The 24,829-nt window shown below is 47.0% G+C and overlaps 1 protein-coding gene across 1 annotated transcript in view; it reads left to right on the plus strand.

The window, feature by feature from the left end:
• Positions 1–24,829, plus strand: part of LOC138299193 (butyrophilin subfamily 3 member A1-like) — a 798,776-nt gene that overhangs the window by 367,886 nt on the left and 406,061 nt on the right. Inside the window, exons 10-15 of the mRNA XM_069237291.1 lie at positions 2,894–2,914; positions 3,236–3,256; positions 3,346–3,366; positions 5,646–5,666; positions 5,988–6,008; positions 6,098–6,118. Coding sequence (XP_069093392.1) covers positions 2,894–2,914; positions 3,236–3,256; positions 3,346–3,366; positions 5,646–5,666; positions 5,988–6,008; positions 6,098–6,118 — 126 coding nt within the window. The remainder of the gene's footprint in view (positions 1–2,893; positions 2,915–3,235; positions 3,257–3,345; positions 3,367–5,645; positions 5,667–5,987; positions 6,009–6,097; positions 6,119–24,829) is intronic.

Below are 24,829 nucleotides of genomic sequence, written 5' to 3' on the forward strand. Positions count from 1 at the left end.
TCCTTGGTCCTACTCTTGCAGTCATGCCAGTGTTTCTTGCACTCAGTCACAGTTCTCCTGACCTCTGCCACATTGTTGATCTTAGCCACAATCTGCTGCCAGATTGCCTCTTTCCTTCCAATTGGCAATTTTGAGGTGACGAAGAGTTGATTTTGATGCTCCGTCACCTCTTTCACCAGTATTTCATGCTCCTCTGTGCTGAAACAACACTGCCTCTTTTTCTTCTCCCTCCCCGGGGTCTTGTGTGTGTTCTCCTGGCTGGTTCCTGGTTGAATGGGGTCTCTCCTGGCTTCTGAGATCCATTTTGGGGCCCCTTTGCACTGTTTGCTCAGTTGGCGTCTGTTTTTGACGCTATTGCAGGCAAAAATGGTGCATTCACGTTTTGCGACGTGTTTACATGTCATAAACCGGATAAGAGTCATTTTTCTTCCGTTAACGTCATTTTGCCTTACAACAAGGAGCAATGGTTAACGTGGGAAAAAAATGACTCTAAGAATTTTTTAGCGCCACTCAGCTTCAAAGTATAAATTTTGATGCCCCATTGGTGTTAAAAAATGGCGCTAGTAAGAGCTAACCTTTTTGACACTAGACTGCGTTAGTGCAGTTCTGCGTCAAAAAGTATAAATCATGGCCTAAATTCCCCTTTCAGTCTAAGGCTAGATCTTCGGTAGGTGTTCATCTCTTTGGTGGTCTGGTTGGACTAGCCCAGTATGCTTAAATGCTTGAAGACATATAGGCCCTCATTCTGAGTCTGACGGGCGGCGGAGGCCGCCCGCCAGACTTCCCCCCTCCGAAATACCGCTCCGCGGTCGAAAGACCGCGGAGGGTATTCCGAGTTTTCCCCTGGGCTGGCGGGCGGTCTTCGCAAGACCGCCCGCCAGCCCAGGGGAAAACTCCCTTCCCACGATGACGCCGGCTCGTAATAGAGCCGGCGGAGTGGGAAGGTGCGACGGGTGCAGTTGCACCCGTCGCGTATTTCAGTGTCTGCTTTGCAGACACTGAAATACTTTTAGGGGCCCTCTTACGGGGGCCCCTGCCGTGCCCATGCCATAGGCATGGGCACGGCAGGGGCCCCCAGGGGCCCCGCGACTCCCCCTCCCGCCATCCGGTTCCCGGCGGGAGAACCGCCAGGAACTGGATGGCGGGAGGGGGAGTCGGAATCCTCCATGGCTGCGGAGCGCGCTCCGCAGCCATGGAGGATTCCTACGAGCGGGCGGAAAGTCAGTGGGAGACCGCTGGCTTTCCGCGTCTGACCGCGGCGGTTTAGCTCGTAGGAGCACCGCCAGCCTGTTGGCGGTGCTCCCGTGGTCGGTGGCCCTGGCGGCCACCGACCGCCAGGGTCGGAATGACCCGCATAGAATGTTGTTGGTAGTGAGCGGCATAGGATTAGGAAAAATTGCCCCGTCCACAGTAACGGAACAGAACTAAAGGCAACTATCTTTTAATTATTGTGTTGGCTTGTGGCGGTCCTAATCAGAATCAGGATTGTGAGTAGGGCAGCCTTGTTTTGGGTTTCTAAGTATCATTGCTTTCTTGTGTGTGTGTGTTATCTATGTCATATATGTCTCTTTTCCTACCTATTTAAATCTTTCATAATATTGTGAAAGTATGCTTTAGTGTTTCAATTCAACTCAAGTCAAATAAATCTTTATTCGACTAAAATAGCCAAAAAGAAAAATATTCAACCTCTTCTTACTATATTCATCATAAAATCAATAACTACAGAAATATTGCAAACATTAATTACAACATTTTGGTGGTCATTATGACCCAGGCGGTATTACAACCGCAGGGCCAAAACGACGGGAGCACCGCCAACAGGCTGGCGGTGCCTCCCGGCGTATTATGACAGCGGCGGTAGCGCAGCGGTCGCCCCTCCGGGGCCGGCGGTTTACCGCCACAATGGCCCCGGTGGATGTAATCCGGGATTACGACTCCCCGACCGCCAGCCTTTTTCTGGCAGTCTGAACCACCAGGAAAAGGCTGGCGGTGCGGGGAGTCGTGGGGCCCCCTGACAGGGCCCCATGCTGCTTTTCACTGTCTGCTGTGCAGACAGTGAAAAGCGCGACGGGTGCAACTGCACCCGTCGCACGGCCGCAACACCGCCTGCTCCATTTGGAGCCGGCTCCCATTGTGCGGCCCAGCGGGCGGAAACTTGGTTTCCACCCGCCGGCCCAGCGGGGATGTCCAAATGGGTATCGCGGGAGTGCGGGCGCATTGGCGGCCACACGGCGGTTACAGCTTGGCGGGCGGCAGTAGCCGCCCGCCAATGTTGTAATGAGGCCTTTTGTCCAAAACAAGCTACAATACAGTACAAGAAAATTATTAGAGTAAAAAACTTAATTAGTAACTATATGAAACTACTGTATAATAAATTCAGCATCATAAAGAAGGTACATTTTGATATGGTCTGCTTGCTCCATATATTTGCACTTCTAATACAATTTAGAAGTGCAAAGCAAACATCAGGTGTTTCTAATTCCTGTAAAATAGTCATGGATAACATATAAGTTCTAATATGTGCCTGTCGTGGGATTGGCCTAAAAAATGTGCCGCATGTGACTAAATATAATGTGCAAATGAACATGGGGACTATGGCCCTCATTACGACTTTGGCCGTCTTGCATAAAGACCGCCGAAGCCGCGTGCGACACAATACCGCCAGTGCTGGTGGTATTGGTGGCTCTCTATTATCACATTTGTGCTGGGCCAGTCCAAAAGTCACATCAACATTGCAGCCAGCAGCAATGTTGATGTGCAGTGGCTGCAATTCGGGCAGTGAAATGCGCGATGGGGCTGTGCCTGGTGGCCCCTGCACTGCCTATGCAATGAAGACATAAACTGCACATCCTCAAAGCAAGATAATTATTCTTCTCTATATTTTCTCTGATAGGTGATTTAATTAAAACAAAAGGTAAGTTTACAAATTAAGCAATAATAGATAGATTTTCAATAAAAAACAAATTCTGATATGTTCATAATAATTTGATTTTGTGTACATAGACAACATCCATAGACAGCCTACATGAGCAGAAATATCTTATAAATATCACATTTCTGAAGTTTTCTTTTTTAGAAAAAGTAACAAAATATTTAGAAAATCCTCCAAGGGAACTAATATTTCCCTATTAGGGATGTCCCTCATCTGTCTATTATCACCGGTAAGCAATATAGAAGTAAATTGCACATCCTCAAAACAAGATTAAATCATTCTTCTCAATATTTTCTCTGATAGGTGATTTAATTAAATCAAGAGGTAAGTTTACAGATTGAGCAATAATAGATAGATTTTCAATAAAAAAGTGAATTCTAATGTCTCATATTAATTTGTTTTTGTGTACATAGACAACCTCCAGAAAGCAAAAGGTGAGTGTGATGATCTTCCTATTAATATGGAGGCATTGAATGTGTTATCATCTCTGGAAGTTACATTCTTCTGCCACTGTAAACAGTAGACCATCTAACCCAGTTCACGCTTGGAAACAGTTTTTGTGGAATCATAATCAGGAACCTTAATAGCTTTTTGCCTAAAGCTCTCAAGTGTTGAATCCCTTCTATTCCCAGATGCTCTGACACTTGAATATTACCTAGAATGACATCAACAGTTTCCAAAACGACTACTGAAATTAGAGTAGGTTACAAGAGGTGGAAGAATACAATACAAATGTTCTGTTCTTTTGATTATTATCATGCTAAGAGTGATAGGTGACAATAATACATAACTTTCATCTCCCGTCTTGACATCATTGAAATGTATTGATCTCACTAGATGTGCTCTCCTGCTTTCAGCTAATTGATGTGCATCAGGATTTCTTCTGAAAATGTGCAGTCCTACCTTTTGATTATATGGGCCCCTTCAACTGTCTGGATGTATTTTCTATTTGGCATGAAAGAGGATCTAAAGTTTATCTGTCTTAGGGCTGCCTTGCCTAATAATAAACATTGCCATGTCCTTATAAGCTTCATATATCAGGTTTGTTGTGTAAGACCGTTATCTTGGTAACTTGCAGAATACAGGAAGACAAAGAGAGGTGTAACGTACAGTTTGGCTGATATTGGGAACTGTCATATATTGGTAAATATTTCACACTGTCAATCTTGAAAAGCTCCCTGATTTAGAGTGGCCTCTCTAGTTTGAAAACCTGGGCCTGGTGGCCTGCCTATCTCTGGGCCACCATATCATAGTAATGGATGTAAGGGATGCCATGGCACATTTAGAGAATAGCTGATGTCACTAAATTCAACTTCTTAAAATAATCTGACAAGGCATCACAGTCAACAGCCTGTAAATCAGTTATTGGCTCAGTTCATAGAGACAAAGCCCTCTGTGCCTCATGGTCAGTGATGTAATCAATAAACATACTCTTGGACATGTTCATTTATATGCCATCATTTTTCATGAACTGTCTAAACAAATATGCTAGGCCCCTTTGCACTGTTTGCTCCGTTAGCGTCTGTTTTTGATACTATTGCAGGCAAAAATGGTGTATTTCCGTTTTGCGACGTGTTTAGTGCAGTTCTGGGTCAAAAAGTATAAATCAGGGCCTAAATTCCCCTTTCTGCCTCAAGCTAGATCTTCAGTAAGTGTTAATCTCTTTGATGGTCTGGTTGGACTAGCCCAGTATGCTGAAATGCTTGAAGACATATAGAATGTTGTTGGTAGTGAGCTGCAGAGGATTAGGAAAAATTGCCCTGTCCACAGTAACGAAACAGAACCAAAGGCAACTATCTTTTAATTATTTTGTTGGCTTTTGGTGGTCCTAATCAGAATCAGGATTGTGAGAGGGGCAGCCTTGTTTTGGGTTTCCGAGTATCATTGCTTTCTTGCATGTGTGTGTTATTTATGTAATATATGTCTCTTTTCCTACCTATTTAAATCTTTCATAATATTGTGAAAGTATGCTTCAGTGTTTCAATTCAACTCAAGTCAAATAAATCTTTATTCGGATAAAACAGCCAAAAAGAAAAATATTCAACCTCTACTTATTATATTCATCATAAAATCGATAACTACAGAAATATTGTAAACAGCAATTGCAACATTTTGTCTAAAACAAGCTACAATACAGTACAAGAAAATTATTAGAATAAAAAACGTCACCATTAACTGTATGAAACTATAATAAATTCAGCATCATAAAGAAGGTACATTTTGATTTGGTCTGCTTGCTCCATATATTTGCACTTGTAATACAATTTAGAAGTGCAAAGCAAACATCAGGTGTTTCTAATTCCTGCAAAATGGTCATGGATGACATATAAGTTCTGATATGTGCCTGTCGTAGGCTTGGTCTAAAAAATGTGCCACTTGTGACTAAATATAATGTGCAAAAGAACATGGGGAGTATGGCCCTCATTACGACTTTGGCGGTCTTGCAAAAAGACCGCTGAAGCCGTGTGCACCACAATACCGCCAGTGCTGGCGGTATTGGTGGCTCCCTATTATAACATTTGTACTGGGCCAGCAGAAAAGTCACATCAGCATTGCAGCCTGCGGCAATGTTGATGTGCAGCGGCTGCAATTCGGGCAGTGAAATGCGCGATGGGGCTGTGCCTGGGGGCCCATGCACTGCCTATGCAATGTAGAAATAAACTGCACATCCTCAAAACAAGATAATTATTCCTCTCTATATTTTCTTTGATAGGTGATTTAATTAAAACAAAAGGTAAGTTTACAAATTAAGCAATAATAGATAGATTTTCAATAAAAAACAAATTCTGATGAGTTCATAATAATTTGTTTTTGTGTACATAGACAACATCTATAGACAGCCTATATGAGCAGAAACATCTTATAAATATCACATTTCTGAAGTTTTATATTTTGGAAAAAGTAACAAAATATTTAGAAAATCCTCCAAGAGAACTAATATTTCCCTATTAGGGATTTCCTTCATCTGTCTATTATCACTGGTAAGCAATGTAGAAATAAATTGCACATCCTCAAAACAAGATTAAATTATTCTTCTCAATATTTTCTCTGATAGGTGATTTAATTAAAGCAAGAGGTAAGTTTACAGATTGAGAAATAATTGATAGATTTTCAATAAAAAGCAAATTCTGATGAGCTCATAATCATTTGTTTTTGTGTACATAGACAACCTCCAGAAAGCAAAAGGTGAGTGTGATGATCTTTCTATTAATATGGAGGCATTGAATGTGTTATCATCTCTGGAAGTTGCGTTCTTCTGTCACTGTAAACAGTAGATCATCTAACCCAGTTCAAGCTTGGAAACAATTTTTGTGGAATCATAATCAGGAACCTTAATAGCTTTTTGCCTAAAGCTCTCAAGTGCTGAATTCCTTCTATTCCCAGATGCTCTGACACTTGAATTTTACCTAGAATGACACCAACAGTTTCCAAAACGACTATTGAAATTAGAGTAGGTTACAAGAGGTAGAAGAATACAATACAAATGTTCTCTTCTTTTGATTATTATCATGCTAAGAGTGATAGGTGACAATAATACATAGCTTTCATCTCCTGTCTTTACATCATTGAGATGTATTGATCTCACTAGATGTGCTCTCCTGCTTTCAGCTAATTGATGTGCTTCAGGACTTCTGCTGAAAATGTGCAGTCCTCCCTTTTGATTATATGGGCCCCTTCAACTGTCTGGATGTATTTTCTATTTGGCATTAAAGAGGATCTAAATTCTGTCTGTCTTAGGGCTGCCTTCCCTAATAATAAACATTACCATATCCGTATAAGCTTCATGTATCAGGTTTGTTGTGAAAGACCGTCATCTTGGTAACTTGCAGCATATAAGAAGACAAAGAGAGGTGTAAAGTACAGTTTGGCTGATATTGGGAACTGTCATATATTGGTAAATATTCCACACTGTCAATCTTGCAAACCTCCCTGATTTAGAGTGGCCTCCCAGGTTGAAAACCTGGGCCTGGTGGCCTGTCTATCGCTGGGCCACCTTGTCATAGTAATGGATGTAAGGGATGCCATGGCACATTTAGAGAATAGCTGTCACTAAACTAAACTTCTTAAAATAATCTGATAAGGCATCACAGTCAACAGCTTGTAAATCAGTTAATGGCTCAGTTCATAGAGACAAAACCCTCTGTGCTTCATGGTCAGTGATTTAATCAACAAACATACTCTTTTGGACATGTTCATTTAAATGCCAAAATCTTTCATGAACTGTCTAAACAAACATGTTGCTTCTCAGTAGAGTTCTCTAACTTCAGTTGAATAATAACTGGGGGGCAGCATTGAAGGATTAGGATGGGTATTTCTGATTAGGAACAGTGGTCCCCCACAGAGGGAGTCTAGGCTGCATCATCTGCTGTGTTATTCAGCCTGTATGGCACATATCCACCCAATATATTAACAGAAGCAGAGAAGGTGCAAAAAGTATTTAATTCTTCGAATGTCCAAATAGACAAGATAATAACCAACAATTGATATTGATTGCTTTGGTGGAGTAGCCAGAGGCACAGACGGTCATTAAAATGTACACAAGAATGCCTTTGCATTGCTTCATGTGTTTATATTGTATAGAGACAGGGAGCTTCTAGTTAAAAGTGACAAAGTGGCAGCAATACCAAAAGCTCCAGATTCTGTAAAGCACAACTTCAGCAGTTGGTACAACCATTGACTTTGTCTGGCTAACAACAGCCCAAGAGGTAAAGGTTGCTGCTCCAGTATCCCTTTTTAGCTTTAAAACTTGCTGTATTCACCTAAAGTCAGCCTGCAGTGATATCTGGGTAGGTATAGATATAATATATTAGATATAATCAGCAAACAAATAAAATAAAAACCTAGGCATCAGACTTTAGCGAAATAGGAAGCTCATTACAGTGATATTGAGGCAGAGATCACAGACGTTGGCAGCAGAAAACACAGTTATCTGCAACAGTAGTGAGCAGTGGTCCACAGTTGGCCCCTGTTTATGTTCTAGCTTCCTCCTGCAAATCTGAGGGAGACTACTTCAGACAAAGTATAATTTTGAAACACGTGGTCAGGCTCAGAATATCTGGATCTTTGAGTAGTTATTGATGACACTTTCAAAACAACAATGAATACCTGACGACAAGGGTTAACTCTGTTGTAGTTTTGCGTACCTACTTCATGTGATATTAATATCCCCTATTTACTCTAGGACTTTGGAATTTGACATAACAAATTGTATAGATAGGTATTCCCCTTCTCTGACTTCTAAGTTTTAAATGTCATGTTTATTCAATATGTCCACTAACAGTGACACAACTTATTGCAATATATATAAAATATAGGCCACAAAACATTGGTGTCCCTAACAGGGGAGTTAGAGTACCATTTGTTGTAAATGCACATGCTGCAAATTAAATTATAATGTTCTACGCATGGGAGGAGTTGATGCTGGAAATGACAACTGTAACATATTGGAATATATGTCAAAGGGGTTATTTTTCAGATTTTCTTAATTAAAGATTCAGTTTTACCCCCTCTTCAATAGTGAAATTCAAATGAATTTGCTTATCTTGCATTTTTTTTTACAAATGTGCACACTCTCTTTTTTGATCTCATAAATGATATAATGAATATCTTAAATACACATGTGCCAAAGCTCTTTACAGCATGTTGCGATTACTCTGATTTTCTATTTCCATCATTTTGCCCTTCATTCCTTTCCATTTTTTGCCTTTTTTTCAGACTCCTCTATTTCTTTTCTAGAAAGAGAGACCTTTTAGAGATGCATATGTGCATGTTGTCCTGGATTGCTTACAAATATTAACTATATCCTATCACTATTATCAATGAGTTGGCACATTTGCTGCCATTATTCTCTTGTCCTTTGTTTTTGTTTAATATATGATAATCCTGTCAGGGATTTCAAATAAATAGTGGAATAAGATCAAATCGGAAGTTAGATACTGTAGAAACTTAGGCCCTCATTATGACTTTGGCGGTCAGCTGAATGCCTCCCCAGCGATGGCAGTAGTACCACTGACAGGCTGGTGGTGAAGACCACCATATTGTGACCACAGCGGTGATACCTCCCAAATACAGCCAATGCACCGCTTGAACTGCCAGTGCGATCTGGCCACCGGCCACAGCAGTTGCCACTTTCAGCCTGGTAGGACACCATTCACTGCCCACGTTATTACGACATAGCAGACTGCCAGGATTTCCGGGGCGGAACCACTGCCACGAAAAGCCTGGTGGAAACGACCCATATAAAAGGATACACTCACCTCCAGGGACACAGAGGAGTCCGCGGCTGCCATGGAACATGAACTGGAAGTCCTGCCAATGCTGAACCACAGGATGGGAGTCCAGGAGCAGCGATGTAGACAACAACCGTGAGTACAGCCACTTAGCACACAAGGGAGGGAGGAGAAGTGTCACACCCACACTCACAGCATACACCATACACACATATCACACACATAAAGAACAATCTGGAAGTACATAAGCCAGAAGAAAAGAAAGCCTGTACAAATACTTGTGATGCAACCACTGTATTCCGGTGGGAATAGCACCCACAACAAAACAAGAACTATATACAAAGGGCGATTGGCCAGTCCAATTGTCCATGGCAACCCTCAGGGCAACAAATTAGGCCCAACTTGACTTCTGACAGCCTAAGTGACTCCACTGGGCAGGGACATCAATGTGGAAGGCAGGCACCTCAGGAGGAAGGGGGTGGGGAGTTGGGGGGATGTTTCTTCTTGGAAGGGAGGTCTTTGGACTTGGTTTTCGGAGGGAGTGGGCTTTTGCTCCACGGTTTAGGGGATAGGGGAGTGGGTCTGGAGCATTGTGTGGGAGTGGCTTCCTTTTGTCCCAGAGTGGAAGCCTTCTTAGCGGGGGAGGGAACATTGGAAATACTAGATGGGGGCAATGGCAGGATTTGGAGCTGTAGGGGCTGGGGTGGGGGAGCGGGTCCTTATGTTTAGGGACAACACAGGGTGGGTCAGGAGTAGGGAAGAGGTCAAAGCGGGAAAGGAAAGGGTTCTTAGGTACAGTGGGGCTGATTGTGGGAGGAGGTTTGGGAGTGGAGGTAAAGGGAATGGTCATAGGACATGTAGGTGTGCTGGACTGGGCTGTAGGTGCATACAAAGTGTGCATGTGTGAGGTGGATTACTGTTGAGTGTTTGAGTGGGAGTGTATATGTGTTTGGGGAGGAGGGGTGTAGGAGAGGGAGAGAACAAACAGGTCATCTGCATGTATGTTGGGGTGGTGGCTGCAAGTGAGGTGGGTGTGCTGTATGTGGTTGTGATGGTTTTGGTGGTGACTGTGCATGTGGTGCATGGGGTGCTAGTCTGCGTGTCTGCTGTTGTCGTGACTGTGGGCAAGGCTGAATAGGTGGCAGGATCTGGGACTGAGGGTGCAGTGCTTGCAGGTGTGAGTGCAGATGTGAATGTGAGGGAGGAGGTGAAGGGGAGACAGTGGTGTTGTAGTGTTTGCTTCTGTGTGTTGGCTATGTGGATGCTTGTGGTATGATCTGTGGTGCTTGTGCTTGCCTTTGCGAGTCCTGTCTGTTGTCTTGGGTGCATGCTCGTCTGATTGTGTGCTTGGGATGAGTGGGAGGGAGAGGGCTCTGGGACTGGGTACAGGTAGTTGGAGGGGGGAAAGGATGAACTAGGGGCCCTGGCTGTCATCAAAGAGGGGGCCAGAGAATGAAACGATCTCTGTAGGCCAGGCAAGCCAACATGAATGCCCCCAAGGTATTGGGGCGTGCCTAAGTTGGCCAAGATGGCGGACACAAGCCGATAGAGCTCTGCGTCCCATCTATGGATTATCCGGCATCATAAAGCATAAGAAGGGCCAGTAATATCTACACCCCTGGCTCCCCACGGTGCTGAGTCTCCCTAAGCCTCCGGGGAACTCGACAGCGGTCCCCGTGGCGCGGCGCCGGATAGAAGCGGGCCGCGCGTGGTTGCGGGCGGCGGCCTGCAAGGGGGAGGCGAGAAGAGGAGGCCGTCCTGGTGGAGTGCACTGCTGCCGCGTCTGGCCCGCCTGTGGAGTCGCTGGGGCAGGACCTGTGCCCACATCAAGTGAGTCGCGTTGGAGGCCGGCGCACCCGGATGCACAGCAGTGCGGAAGGCCGGGTTCTCTGGCGCGATGCTGCGGGCGCTGCGGTGGAGACGAGGGTCTGCTCCTGCACAGCTTGGATGAGGTGCGGCTCGGGGTGCGCCCGGCTGCAGGACTGGATGGGGCGGCCCGGGGGACAGAGAACCTAGCGGATAAAAAATACTTTGTCGGTTGGGCTGCTCGTGCTGCTGCGCAACACCACTCCGGGAGTGCATGCAAGCGGGCCCAACCCAACCTAAATAGACGAAACGTCACTACAGCCTGCTGATGGTGTGATTTGGAAGTGGCCTTACCGCTGGTCCCTGCACTGGGAGCTGGAAGCCGGCCCTCGCTGGGCTGCATGGGGGGAAGCTAAGCCATGCGGTTCAGCCAGATGGGAAGACTTGGGCACGTGTCTTAGCGGGCTCACCTTACTGCGCAGCTGGGACACAATCTGAAGCAGCCTTCGCTGTTCGGTCCCCTTGGCCTGACTGGGGCGCTGGTGGGCCCCACGGGACGGAATCCTCCGTGTGCTATCTTGTTAGCGGAAAAACAACCTATTCTACCACTGACATTTTAAAAGATTCTGGATATGGCGGGGACCGTCCGCCTCCGATCTGGAACCAGCGCTAAGCATCCACAGGATGCCGCAACTCAAGACAGCCAAAAACTCGATGCCGTATTAGCGGCGGTGGAGCGCATCGGCGATTCGCTGGAGCGGGCCCGCACATCTCTGGATGCCAAAATAGACAAGGTGGTCAGCGATCTTGTTTTGTTACATGCAGATCACCGCAATTTGGCGAAAAAGACAGGCACAATTTAGGCATGAATAGATGAATTGGCGCCACAACATCCCGCCTAGAGACCAAAATGGGAGACGCATTGACCCCCATAGGAGCATTGGAGCGTCGTGTTGAGGATGCAGAAGGCTGCACCCGAAGAAACAATATACGCGTTATTGGCCTGCCGGAGGACGTGGAGGGTCGTGATGCTGTGGCCTACTCTGAAGCCTGGCTCCGGGGATTGATACCGGAGGGAACTTTGACACCTTTCTTTCCAGTGGAGCAGGCACATAGGATTCCTACAAGACCACGACGCCCCGGAAGCGTCCTGTGTCCCTTTATAATTCGTTTGATTGATTATGCAGACAGGGATATTATCCTCAGGTCCAGGAGATCATCATCACCGCCTCGAGTCGATGACGCACAGGTCATGCTGTTTCTGGACTACACATTAGCTGTGCAGAGAGACCGCGCCTCCTACTTACCTTTAAAACGCAAGTTCGGACACTGCATCTTGAGTACTCTCTTTTATTCCCGGCCAAACTCCGCATAATATCTGAGAACAAATCCCACTTCTTTACCACGCCAGAAACGGTGTGGGAATGGCTGGAGTCAACAGGCCGTATCAGAGGCCGGGACCTTGAGGGGAACCCACCAGTGCCGTGGGGTAAGCGCATCCGTGTGAGACGCGGCTGCAAAGCGGGTAATGCAACTCCGGAGAGCGCAAAACATGCCCCGATCTGGAACAAATAATCCAGGTACGACGCAAGGTGTTGCAGTCGGCAGCAGCCATCAATGCTTCTCCAACTGCATCGGAAGCAGAAACTGAAATTCCACAACCCCTAAGCGACCGTCCTGCTACACCAGATCAACTCTCCGAGTCGATTTCTCTGGCATGCTTGGGGGTGACCCCCGGTACAGCAGATGACTCGTTTTAGAACCCTTCGGCGCCTGTCTGGGCGACTTAGCGGCCCCACAGCCATCTCCTTTACAGTCCCAGTTTTTTTCCTCAGTACACAATGCGCACCTTGTTTACAGATATGCCATGTAATAGTGCACTAATCACCTGGGGATGCACCTGCGAACCCACAGGGAAATGGCTTAACAAGCCGCATGACTTGCGCTGGTGCCGCAGCTGTTCACAGGCATTAACTGCCACTGGCCCCTCACTCAAATATCCACATAAGCCGGGGTGCACAACTCACTACACGCTCATCTTTACGTCGCACGGCCTACCCCACACTCCTACTAGTGGAGAACTATCATGTATAACTATTTTGTTGACCTCAAGGGTTATTTGGTTTGGGTGGAAACCGTTGGTGCGGGGGTGACTTGCTGGCCGGGCATTAGTACTGGGCTCCATAAATGCTCCGAATGTGGATCAGGCCTCCTTCCTACATACTTTGTCTAACCAGCTTTCGGGGTGTAGCGACTATCCCTGGTTACTGGGAGGAGACTTTAATAGTGTGCTGGATCTGGACTTGGACCACTCCTTCCCCCCACTGCCCACATCGCTCATGGTGTCAGCTGCAAACGCACTGAACACCTGGACTCAAAATTGGCACTTGCTAGACATATGGCGCTAATGCAATGCTACAGATAGAATTTACTCATATTACTCTGCCTCGCACTCCCTACATGTGCGCCTTGATAGAATACTATGCACACAGAATTTATACCCTACAGTACTGGACACAGACTATATGGGTCGCACACACTCCGACCACAACCCGCAACTCGTGCGTCTGGGCTGGAATGTCTCTCCCCCGACTGTCCCCACTTGGAGACTTAGAACCGAGCTCCTGGAAGATGCAGCATTTAAAGCATCTTTAGCTGAGGCAATTCCTGAATACTTTGCACATAACAAACGTACAGCATCTTCAGGCCTGATGGAATGGGACGCCCCTAAGGTTTTTACTAGGGGTCACTGTATGGGAACGCAGTGGAATCTGCGTCGCTCTGTGGAGCGTGAACTCGCCCACATGGAGCGGAACTTACTGTGTCCTGAACAGGAGATTGCCCGAAGTCCCACTGCTGTCAACGGCTCGGGCCGAGCACTTATCTCTCCTGGAGCGGTTACGTTGTTTAAACTATGCCGCTCACTCAGTGCGCACACATACTTCCGCGGATAAGTCGGGCAAACTCTTAGCTTGGCTGTCCAGGAGCAAACAAGACCATGGCCAAATTGTGGAGATTCGCTTGGAGGCTGGAATGGTGTTTCATACACCCTCGGAGATACACTTAGCGTTCACACAGCACTATAGGACTGTATATGACTCGGCTACATTTCTACATCAGCAGACCTGTGCAGAATTCCTGACGGTAGCCCAGAGGAACGCCTCTTGAGCTTGAGGTGCCTCTTGAGCTCTCCGAGATCCAGGCTAGTATACACGAACTACCCGCGGGTAGAACTTTGGGCCCAGATGGTCTACCAGCTGACTTTTATAAGACATTCTCCTCTATCCTTACACCTCAACTCCTTCGCATATACGAAGAGTCTGTGCAGAGAGGATTTTTGTCGGCGTTGCAGAATGAGGCGCTGTTGGTGTCCCTCCCCAAACCAGGCAAGGGCCCGATGGAGCTTGGCTCATATCGTCCATTAGCAATGCTCAACACAGATTATAAAATATCTGCCAAGACACTAGCGACACTTCTGGCGCCCATGGTGCTGGGACCTGGTACACCCAGACCAGGATTTGTGCCTGCACGAGATACATCACACAGCATTAGGCGGTTGTTTGGTGTTATGCACTATTCGAAACAGGATTGGCCATTGGCGGGATGCCTGATTCTCGACCTGGAGAAGACCTTTGATTCCTTGGAATGTACATTCCTTTTTTAGGTCCTGCAGCGTTTTGCCATTGGAACCCGCTTTCTCCGCATGGTTAGGCTACTATACACTAATCCCCAGGTCTGGGTCAAAATGGGGGGGAGTATTTCGGAGCCGATTGAAGTGCACAGGGGCACGAGACAGTGTTGCCCACTTTCTCCGTTTCTGTTCACCCTCGCCATGGAGCACTTGGCTGTGGTACTACGCGATCAGGGCCCCCGCTGGGGCATTGTCCTAGGAGATGGTTTACACACTGTATCACTGTATGCTGATGACCTCTTACTGTATTTCAGGGATGTCACGCGGGTTCCCTCGGTGGTCGGGACATTACTGCAACAGTTTGCCTCTCTCTCTGGATTAAGGGTTAATTGGACTAAGTCCTGCCTCTTCCTGTTATGACTCTGTCGGCCCATTTCTAGGGGGCGCTGTAAGGGGACTGTCGGAAGCCCAGGAATCACCTTAAACACTTATCTAGAGTCCCTTGCTGACTCCTGTTTGTTTCTCTTTTCTCCATGGTACACTTGTGTAGTACTACATTTGCTTCCTGGGACTGAAAATCCCATAATGCACAGCCTGGTAGTCAGGAAAGCCTGGATTCTGTTTCCTATTGTTTTCTATGGGAGAAGTCCAGTTTCTACTTTTCACTGGATCCTCTCCTCCAGGACTTGCAAGTGTCTGAAACTACACATACCTGAGACCTCTCCTGTGCAGCCCAGCTTGGAACTGCTTATAAGGAGCCATTTCCTCAAGATCCCCGTCGTGCATTGGAGTTCGATTCCTTTGTGTTACAGACCCTTTGTCGGATGGTGTTCCAGTTTTGTTCCTGTTCTGTTCCAGCTTGATCCTGTTTCTCTGCCCTGCTCCTGATTGTTCCAGCCAGAGCCTGCTCCCTATCTCTTAGCCTTGTACCTGTTTGTTTCTTCCAGAGCCTGCTCCCTGTTTCTCTGCCCTGCTCCTGCCTTGTTTCAGCCTGAACCTTCTCTCTTTTTCCCAGTCCTGTTTACTGCTCATTTCCTACTCCCTGTACTCCAGCCCTGTCCTTGCCTGTTCCAGCCAGAGCCTGCCTTTGCTTCAGCCTGAGCCTGTTCCTAGTTCTTGCCTCTGCCTCTTAGTTTGTTCCCTTCTGTTTCTGTTTCTTCTTGGTTATTTGTGTCTGGTAAGTGTTCTATCAGTCTTCACCAGTGTATAAGTGTCCTCCTGTGTTCTGGGGTTGGCTCCTAGTTTCCAGGAGGCAATTCCAGCCCCCATCCTTGTCCAGTGTTATACGTTGTCTTTCGTGCCTAAATGTGACAGTGTGCTATTGCTGTTTTCTCAGGAATCGCCACTGTGTTTCCAGCTAGACCCATAAGAGCATGTCTTGTGTATGTAAGTACTTTCCTTGTCTGTGCTCTAGGGTCCAGAGACAGAATCACTTCTGCTGCCTCCTTTCTATGGGGCTGGCAGGGTGACTATCTGTAAGAGCAAACTGCACAGAGGCATTAACATTCCCTGTCACTGTGGGAGGTTCTGCGCCTTACTCTGTGTACAACCCGAGCGTGTTTGTCCATTAGTACTCTGTTTCCTGTTTGTTCACACAAGGGTTGCTCTGCTTTTACTTTCCTGTGCCTGTTCATAGCTGTCCTTTCCATGTATGCCATTAGCTGCTCTTCTTCCCCAGTATACTACCTCTTTAGGATATTCGGTGACCTCAAGGGGTGTCCCAACCAGAGTCCTGATCAGACCCACCCGAAACCGTGACACTTCCCCTTTGATCCTACACTCCCAAACCCAGGGCTGTGTCTCTCTGGAGTTGCTGTTCCTTGGCAACCACACACATTTAGATATTTAGGCATCCATATCTACCACCATAAAGAGGACTTATTTGATGGTAACCTTAAGAAGGCAGTGTCCTCCATTAGATCCCAGATGGCCTTTTGTCAAATGCTGCCACTATCTGTGGCAGACAGGATTGCCCTTTTGAAAATGATTGTACTACCACGACTATTATACTACTTTTCCAACCTCCCCTACTACATACCGGTCAGTTTTTTTAGGGACCTGGAACGCAAGCTGGGAGAATTTCTTTGGAATGAGGGGCGCTGCAGAGTTGCGCTTAAGAAACTCTATATGCCACTGGAGCAAGGCGGTCTCTAGGCTCCTAATCTGGAACATTATTATTTGGCATCCCAGCTCCAATGGTGTCCATATGGATGGCGGGCCTTCATCTGCCCGATATGGCAACCACTGCGGGCCCCTGGACCCTTGCAGAGGTGGCGCACTTGTTTCACACACTCACGCTCGGCGCCGCCGGAGCAACTTTTCCTTAAGGTGGCCCACGGCTGCTACAGCAGGTCACTGCATCTCACGAGGGGAGCTGTCCCATTTGCCCCGGCCCTGGCCCTACTGGGAACACCTTGTGGCTCTGAAGTCACGTCGGGAGCTGAACTGTGGGTGTGGCATGCTGCAGAACTGGGCACGTTAGGCGATCTGTACAGTGATGGCAAGCTGATTTCGTTCCCCAATTTTGTCGCAGAAGCGGGCCTTCCTGCAGGACAGTTTCTGTTGTACAACTCACTATTGCGATCTTTATCAACTGAATGGGGAGGTTTAACGACTGCCCCCGACCCATCTACTAATACAATATATACAGGTGATGGGGCAGGGAAGACACCTGATTAGGTGTTTTACGGATGCACTGCGAACTCACATGGTCCAGGAGCATGCCGCACTGCGTGCTGCCTGGGAGAATGAATTGGCTACCCCCTTCACGGACTCGCAGCGGAAATCTGTTCTCTCTAGCCATACTACTATACCTCGCAACTCCAGATTTCAATGTATACAATTTTACATTATCCATAGGGCATACCTTACGCCAGCTCGTATTAACAGATAATTCTCTAGTTGCGATGCAGATTGTCCCCGATGCAAACATCTCAATGCAGATATAATCCACATGTTATGGTCCTGCCCCTCCTTCCATAACTACTGGAGAGCCGTGGTAGACTGCTTATCAGCATGCGCGACACGCACAATATCGTTCGCATGGGAGTTCTGCGTACTAGGTTTATTCCCCAGAGGCATGCGGCACAGGAGCACCACAAGATTTTTAGATTTGGGTTTTGTGACGGCTAAAAGGCTGATAACCCGCAGATGGAAATCTGCAGAGGCACCTACCGAATTGGCTTGGAAACAGTCATTTGCGATTTGAGCGGGTGTGAAGGGGGTGGCGCTGAAGCGGGAAGATGCACTTGGGCTGTGCAAATACCCACTATCAGACAGCTGGGAGGTGATGCTGGCGCACTTACAAAATCCAGACGCAGGCTCTGATTCAGAGGAATCAGACTAGCATTTAGGACGGCCTTGCGCCCAACAAAAATCAGGGGCACACTGAGGATGTCACTGGAGCGCTTACCGATTGTTGCGCTCCAATCCCAAACGTGTAAGCCAAGACAAGGTAGACACCAGGCATCTGGAGCTAAAATGCGGCCCCAAAATACATTAATACACCTTCACGGTACCGAGGGGATTCTACATACATGAAGGCACAATCATGCAGTCATCAAATACTTGAAGATATAGTACTCCATTGTTTAAAAATGTTACTGTTTTTATTTGTTGATAATTTAGGATCAGCGTTTATATGTATACCTCTGTAAACGCGCATACATTTTCGCAAAAGGGCTAGGGAAGAGTCAAGGAGTCCACCACTCTGTATTTAACCCTAGAGGCACAATTTCTTCTTATACGGAACTTCCGTACTTAATCTCAGACGAACCCCAATGACTGCAAAATGTAATGTATATTTTGAATACTTCACCCATCGCTCTAGCTAATACCATTACGCATGTCTTACTACTTGCTGTTAATCTTTATAACTATGCAAAACATCAACCATTTATGAATATCTGTTGTATCAATGTCATCACAGAGTCAAACTACTATGGTATAATCGAAATAATGAAAAAGATTCCTGAAAAATGAATGCCCCCATGGTAGGCATTGCTGCATCTGGGATGCTAGCCCCTGGATGGTATTTACTATGATTGACTGCCCTACAGAGATGAATCTCAGAGATCAATAGCTTCCTTAGTGAGGGTAGCAGGGCTGACTGGGGCAGAGGATGAGGTGGCTGCTGGTGAAGGAGACACCCACCCGCCTGGGTGAGTCGGCATGTGCAACTGGGTGGAGGGCTACTGGGAGGGTGGTGCTGGAATGGGGGTGGTGGAAGATGATGATGCCTAGGTGGTCACCACCAGGGAGCTCCCATCAGAGGAGGAATCAGAGTTAGTAGTATCAGCTCTTGTCCCCCTGTGGTGCTCCCCTCACCCTCCAACCCACTGGTCCCTCGACGTCGGTGGACACTGCCTCCTGTGTCCCGTGGGCTGCAGCTCCCCCACTCGCCGATGCCCCTGCTCCTTCGCCAGATGATGCTAATGCACACAAGGACAAGATAAGAAAAGGAAGGAGGGTGGGGGAGAAAGAGAGGGAGCACAGGATCAATATCAGCAATAACAGCACACATGGCATACACATCACAATGACTTACTTGTAATTGTCACCATGCAGTGACAACCACAATTCCACACCATTGCCTGGAAACAACAGCTGAAATTAACTCGGAAGACACTACCATCTGCACACCTACTGAGACTCACTAATCCATGTCTGTCTGTTGACAAAGGCACAGATACACTTACTCCGTCACAGTGTCTGCACAAGAATGATGGATTAAACCCAGATCTGTGACTGGGGGTGAGTGTTTGACAATGTTCAGCATTCCGTCCATCACTAGTTGTTTTTGCTTTGTCGCCCTAAGTGGGAAGGGTATGCCCAGACGTGGGTCCCGTGCTTCCCATGCCACTGGATTCAAGCTAGCCTGGCTGATGAGGGGTGAAACCCCGAAACCGGTCCCAGGATGCTTGTTTCCGGTCCAGTGAGGACCTGGCTTGGCAGTTCGGGCTGGACTGTTCCCATGAGGAACAGGGTCAAGACTGATTTGCATATGGCTGGGTCCAAACTGGGGTGGCATGGTGAGCAAAAGAATGATGGATTAAACCCAGATCTGTGACTGGGGGTGAGTGTTTGACAATGTTCAGCATTCCGTCCATCACTAGTTGTTTTTGCTTTGTCGCCCTAAGTGGGAAGGGTATGCCCAGACGTGGGTCCCGTGCTTCCCATGCCACTGGATTCAAGCTAGCCTGGCTGATGAGGGGTGAAACCCCGAAACCGGTCCCAGGATGCTTGTTTCCGGTCCAGTGAGGACCTGGCTTGGCAGTTCGGGCTGGACTGTTCCCATGAGGAACAGGGTCAAGACTGATTTGCATATGGCTGGGTCCAAACTGGGGTGGCATGGTGAGCAAAAGAATGATGGATTAAACCCAGATCTGTGACTGGGGGTGAGTGTTTGACAATGTTCAGCATTCCGTCCATCACTAGTTGTTTTTGCTGCACAATGTGCAATTGCCAGGTCACACTACCTAGACAGTGTACATCAGGGCATCACTCTAACACTGGTGAGTCAGGATGTAGATGCTTACTGAAGCTGAAAAACTAGCAAATGACCAATACCAATTGTAGATACCACTCATCATAGCAATTCAGAACTATACATTATAACCTACAATGGCATACTGAGGCATCCACTGACTATTATCTTGACATCCAAAGACCATGCCAGGCATTAGGAAACAAATGTACACAGCGAGTACTCACCCCCTTGTGGCTGCTGTGCTGCCCTCACGCACCCATCCAACCCTGGGTTGGCAACTGCCAGTATGAAGGCCATTAGAGGGGTCAGGGTCCAACGGGCACCCCTCCCTTGTTGGGTGGGTGTCCCCAACTGGGCCTCCACGTCCAGCATCTCAGGTCCTCCCACCTCTTTCTGCAGTGGGTGTTCCACCAGCTATGGACCCTAAGGGTCTGCACGTCCTTGGCGATGGCACGTCATAACCTTTTCTTCTGATAAGCGCTGATCTGCATAAGAACACAGACAGAAGGACACCATTAACTACACACTACAGTCAGTTACAGCAATGGACTACATACTACATTGATCCCACAATCCGACAGATAAGTTTTGGCAGCCTGCCCACCAGGGCCATTACAAGTTTCCTGCTGGCCCGGTGGGAAACGGACTACAGCATTGTCTCAGGCTCGTAATAGAGGTGGCAGCAATGATGTAGTGTGTAGGGTGCATCAGCACCTGTCGCAATGTTCGCTGACTGCACTGTCCATTCCAGGTACATGGGCAGTGCAGGGGCCCCCCTGAGGCCCCTGGCACCCATTCTCTGCCAGCATTTTCATGGTAGTGCTACTGCCATGAAACAGCTGGCGAAGAGGGGAGTCGTAATCCCCAGGGCAGCACTGCCCTAGCGAATTAGGACCGTCAGGCCATCGTGCAGTCGTAATCTGGCAGTGCTGGCGGTCCAACCCCAGGGCAACTGCCGCCACCGCGAGTCTGGCGGTCAGTAGACCACCAGACTCGTAATGATGCCCCATGTCTGATGTTGATTATATAACATAGTTCAGGAGGGACACCAAAAATGTTTAATATACACATAGAAATGTCAGTACCATTCTTGTTTTAGGCTGGATCTCTTGTACACATTAATCCCTTTGATGTTCTGGTTAGACTAGCCCAGTAAGCTGAAATGCTTCAAGACATATAGAATGTTGTTGGTAGTGAGCTGCCTGGGATTAGGAGAAATGGCACTGTCCACAGTAATGAATTATAAACAACGGCAACAATCTTTTTTGTATTGTGTTGGCTTTTGGTGGACCCAATAAGAATCAGGACTGTGAGAAGGACAGCCATTTTTGGCTGGGTGTGTTAATATTTATGTCACACATAACTCTTTTCTTATTTGAATCTTTCATATTATTTGAAAACGTATGTTTCAGTGTTTCAAGTCAAGTCAAATAAATCTTTATTCGGCTAAAATAGCTATAAAATAACAAAATACAACAAATAAATGCCTGCATTACATCGTCTTACTATATTCACCATAAAACCAATAAATACAGAAATATTGTAAACAACAATTACATCACTTTGTTCAAAGCAAGCTACAATATAGTACAAGAAATGTATTAGAGTAAAAAACTTGGGGGCATATTTATACTTTTTGATGCAAAACTGTGCTAACGCAGTTTTGCGTAAAAAAGGTTAGCGCTGACTTGTGCCATTTTTTAACGCCACCAGGGTGTCATATTTATACTATGATGCTGGGTGGCGTTAAAATAGGTTAGAGTCATTAACCATTGCACCTTGTCATAAGGCAAAATGACGATAATGGAGGAAAAATGACTCTAATCTGGTTTACGACATGTAAACGTCGCAAAATGGAAATGTACCATTTTTGCCCGCAATAGTGTCAAAAACAGATGCTAACGGAGAAAACAGTGCAAAGGAGACCAAAAATGGAGCCAGGAGAGACCCCAGGGAGAGAGCCCATTCATCCAGGAACCAGCCAGGGGGACACAGAGGAAGGGAGAAGTAAAAGAGGAAGTGTTGTTTCAGCACAGAGGAGCATGAAATACTGGTGAGAGAGGTGACGGAGCATCAACATCAACTCTTCGTCACCTCTAAATTGTCTACTGGAAGGAGGGAGGCAGTCTGGCAGCAGATTGTGGATAAGATCAACAGTGTGGCAGAGGTCAGGAGAACTGTAACTAAGTGCAACAAATGCTGGCATGAGTCAAAGCGAACAAATGGCATGGAACAGGAAAGCAGCACTGCAAAGTGGAGGTGGGAGTCCAGCACCACAAGAGGACTTGGACGAGATGGAGGAGATGGTTGCAGAGTTCATCCCAGGGGAAATTGTCACAGGACAGCATATACTACAAGGAAACACCACAAATGCAGGGTAAGTTGTATGGGGGAAATATATGCTAAAATGTCAAGTGCAAGAACGGGGAGGCATATTGAACTCACACAATGCAAGAAGCTCAGAGGGACACAATACACATTATGCAAGTTGCACCATGCCGATGTAAGCTATACATACCTACACATTGGTAGTGCCATTCACCATGACACATACGCAACCTGCACATATTTTGGACATCAGGCCTAAATACCTACATATACATATGCAGCACATGGGATGGATAGCATGTATAATCACTGTGCCACTGGTTGTGACATCACAATATCCCTTCGCATGCAGACAAATCAACACCACCACCAAGACCTCAGAGACCAGGTAGTCAGTCAACAATATTGCTGGGGTTATTTCATAGTGGTTTCCCTTGCAGTAACACCTCACAACTGCCTTGCCTTATTTCCCAAACGCATGTGTGCTGCATCTCACAGCACACAAGTCATTGCAACTGTCCCAACAGTACCCAGTGATGTGCCGGTAGCACCACCACACATAGACAACACATTCACATGCGACAGCCATCCCTACATCATGCAGTCAGGGTGTCCCCTGGGTACACTGAACAATGAACTGAACAGGTGCTAGGGGAATAGCAAGCTGGACCTGTATCATTGGTAACATGCCACTACCCAGAACCACTAAACTGAAGTAGTGTTAACCACACATCTTGTTGCTGAACTGAAATGTGCCACTACAGAAAATGTGTACTGCAGATAGCAAACAGTAGGTCACAACAGTCACAGGCTGAGCCCATAACTACTCTGACACACCCATGTCAGAAATATGGGAATGGGGAAATAAACACACACATTCAACACATGGGGTATGACTGTGAACGTAATGGCAGATAATGCCACATCAACGGGCGGGGAATGGTGCCTGGGCAAGCCCGGTATTGGTAAGACTGCCAGTGCAGTGTGCCCTTTGCACTTGGCAGTATAAGTCACACATTGGGATGGTGACTGGAAATCTGTCTACTAATGGTAGCTCTGTGGGGAACTTTGTAAACATTGTTGATGGATCAAATAGAGTAAGTGCCAGTTTTGTGTTGCATTGGGTGTAACAGGACATGCTGCACTCAGCCCTGCAAATCAGGCAGTGGAAAGGGCAAAGGGCCAGGATATGGGACCCCCTGCACTGCCCATGGCTAGTGCATGGGCTGTGCAGGGGCACCCAGGGCCACACCACACCACATCACCGGCAACTATTTCATGGGGTTACACCGACATGCCAAGGCTGGTGGAAATGCGGAAACAGACCTGGAGGGTAGTGTTGAAAGTAACACTGGTCAGGTGTCACAGGGCAGATGCCATAGCCAGTCTGTAAGCTGCTTGAACCCTGCCATGTCCTGGCCATTGGCCCATGGGGCATTCCACATTGACAACAGTTGCCACTACCACCTGTGCTGTTGCTGTTGGGGGTGGTAAAATACACAATGGCAGTCAGGTGCCACTTGGACTGTTGCACATGAAATGATGGACCAGTATGACTACCTGCAGAAGCACCTCTAACTTGCTTCTGGCCCTGATCTAAGTAAAACTCCTGTTAAATGGCTATGTCCATAGACTCATTTACCATCAGGCACTGTCACGTACAGAATTATGTACACAGCAGAAATTTCATAGCCATACTGGCCATCCCTGGGTTTAACCATGTGCATGTGTCAAATGAGCTGTACTGACACCATGCCACACTCATGTATCATAGTGTAAGGAGGGCTGCATTGAAGGGGAGGAGATAGGTGTTTAGTAAGGCAAGCACACCTACACAGAGAGGAGATGAAACTGAACTCTGCCAGGTCCATGAGTGCCATGCAATGTAGCACACAAACACAAACAACAACATGAGGAGCCATCAATGGCAACAAGTTCTGGCAATGCCATCCGTGGGGTGGTGCAAGGCCTCAGCACAGCATGGGTGTATGTGAAACATGTAAGACTGTGACAGGTGAAAATTGACATATGTGGTGCCGTGGCATGAGCACAGCAACACCCATTGCAAGGCCTCACCATGCAAATGGATGCAAAGGGAGGGTAGAACATGAAAAGATGGTGTCAAGCCACAAAAAGGATAGACAACACACTTAGAAGATATGACGCAGCCAACTGGGCCAACTGGGCTTCCATTCATGTGACATGCAGGTGGGGCATAGGGCTGTAGTCTGCAGCTATGATGTACAGGAACAATCCTTTGGAACTAAGAGGCGCATCTTAGCCCCCTAGCGCCACGGGACGCTTTCAGTGACGCTCCTGTGGCACTAAGGACTGTGCCGTATTGACAAGGTGGCGTTAAGCCACTTTTGGTGGCTTAATGTCACCTTGTAAATACGGCCCCTTCCCGACCATCA

This window comes from Pleurodeles waltl, chromosome 6, assembly GCF_031143425.1.
Source record: "Pleurodeles waltl isolate 20211129_DDA chromosome 6, aPleWal1.hap1.20221129, whole genome shotgun sequence".
Classification (NCBI taxonomy): Eukaryota; Metazoa; Chordata; class Amphibia; order Caudata; family Salamandridae; genus Pleurodeles; species Pleurodeles waltl.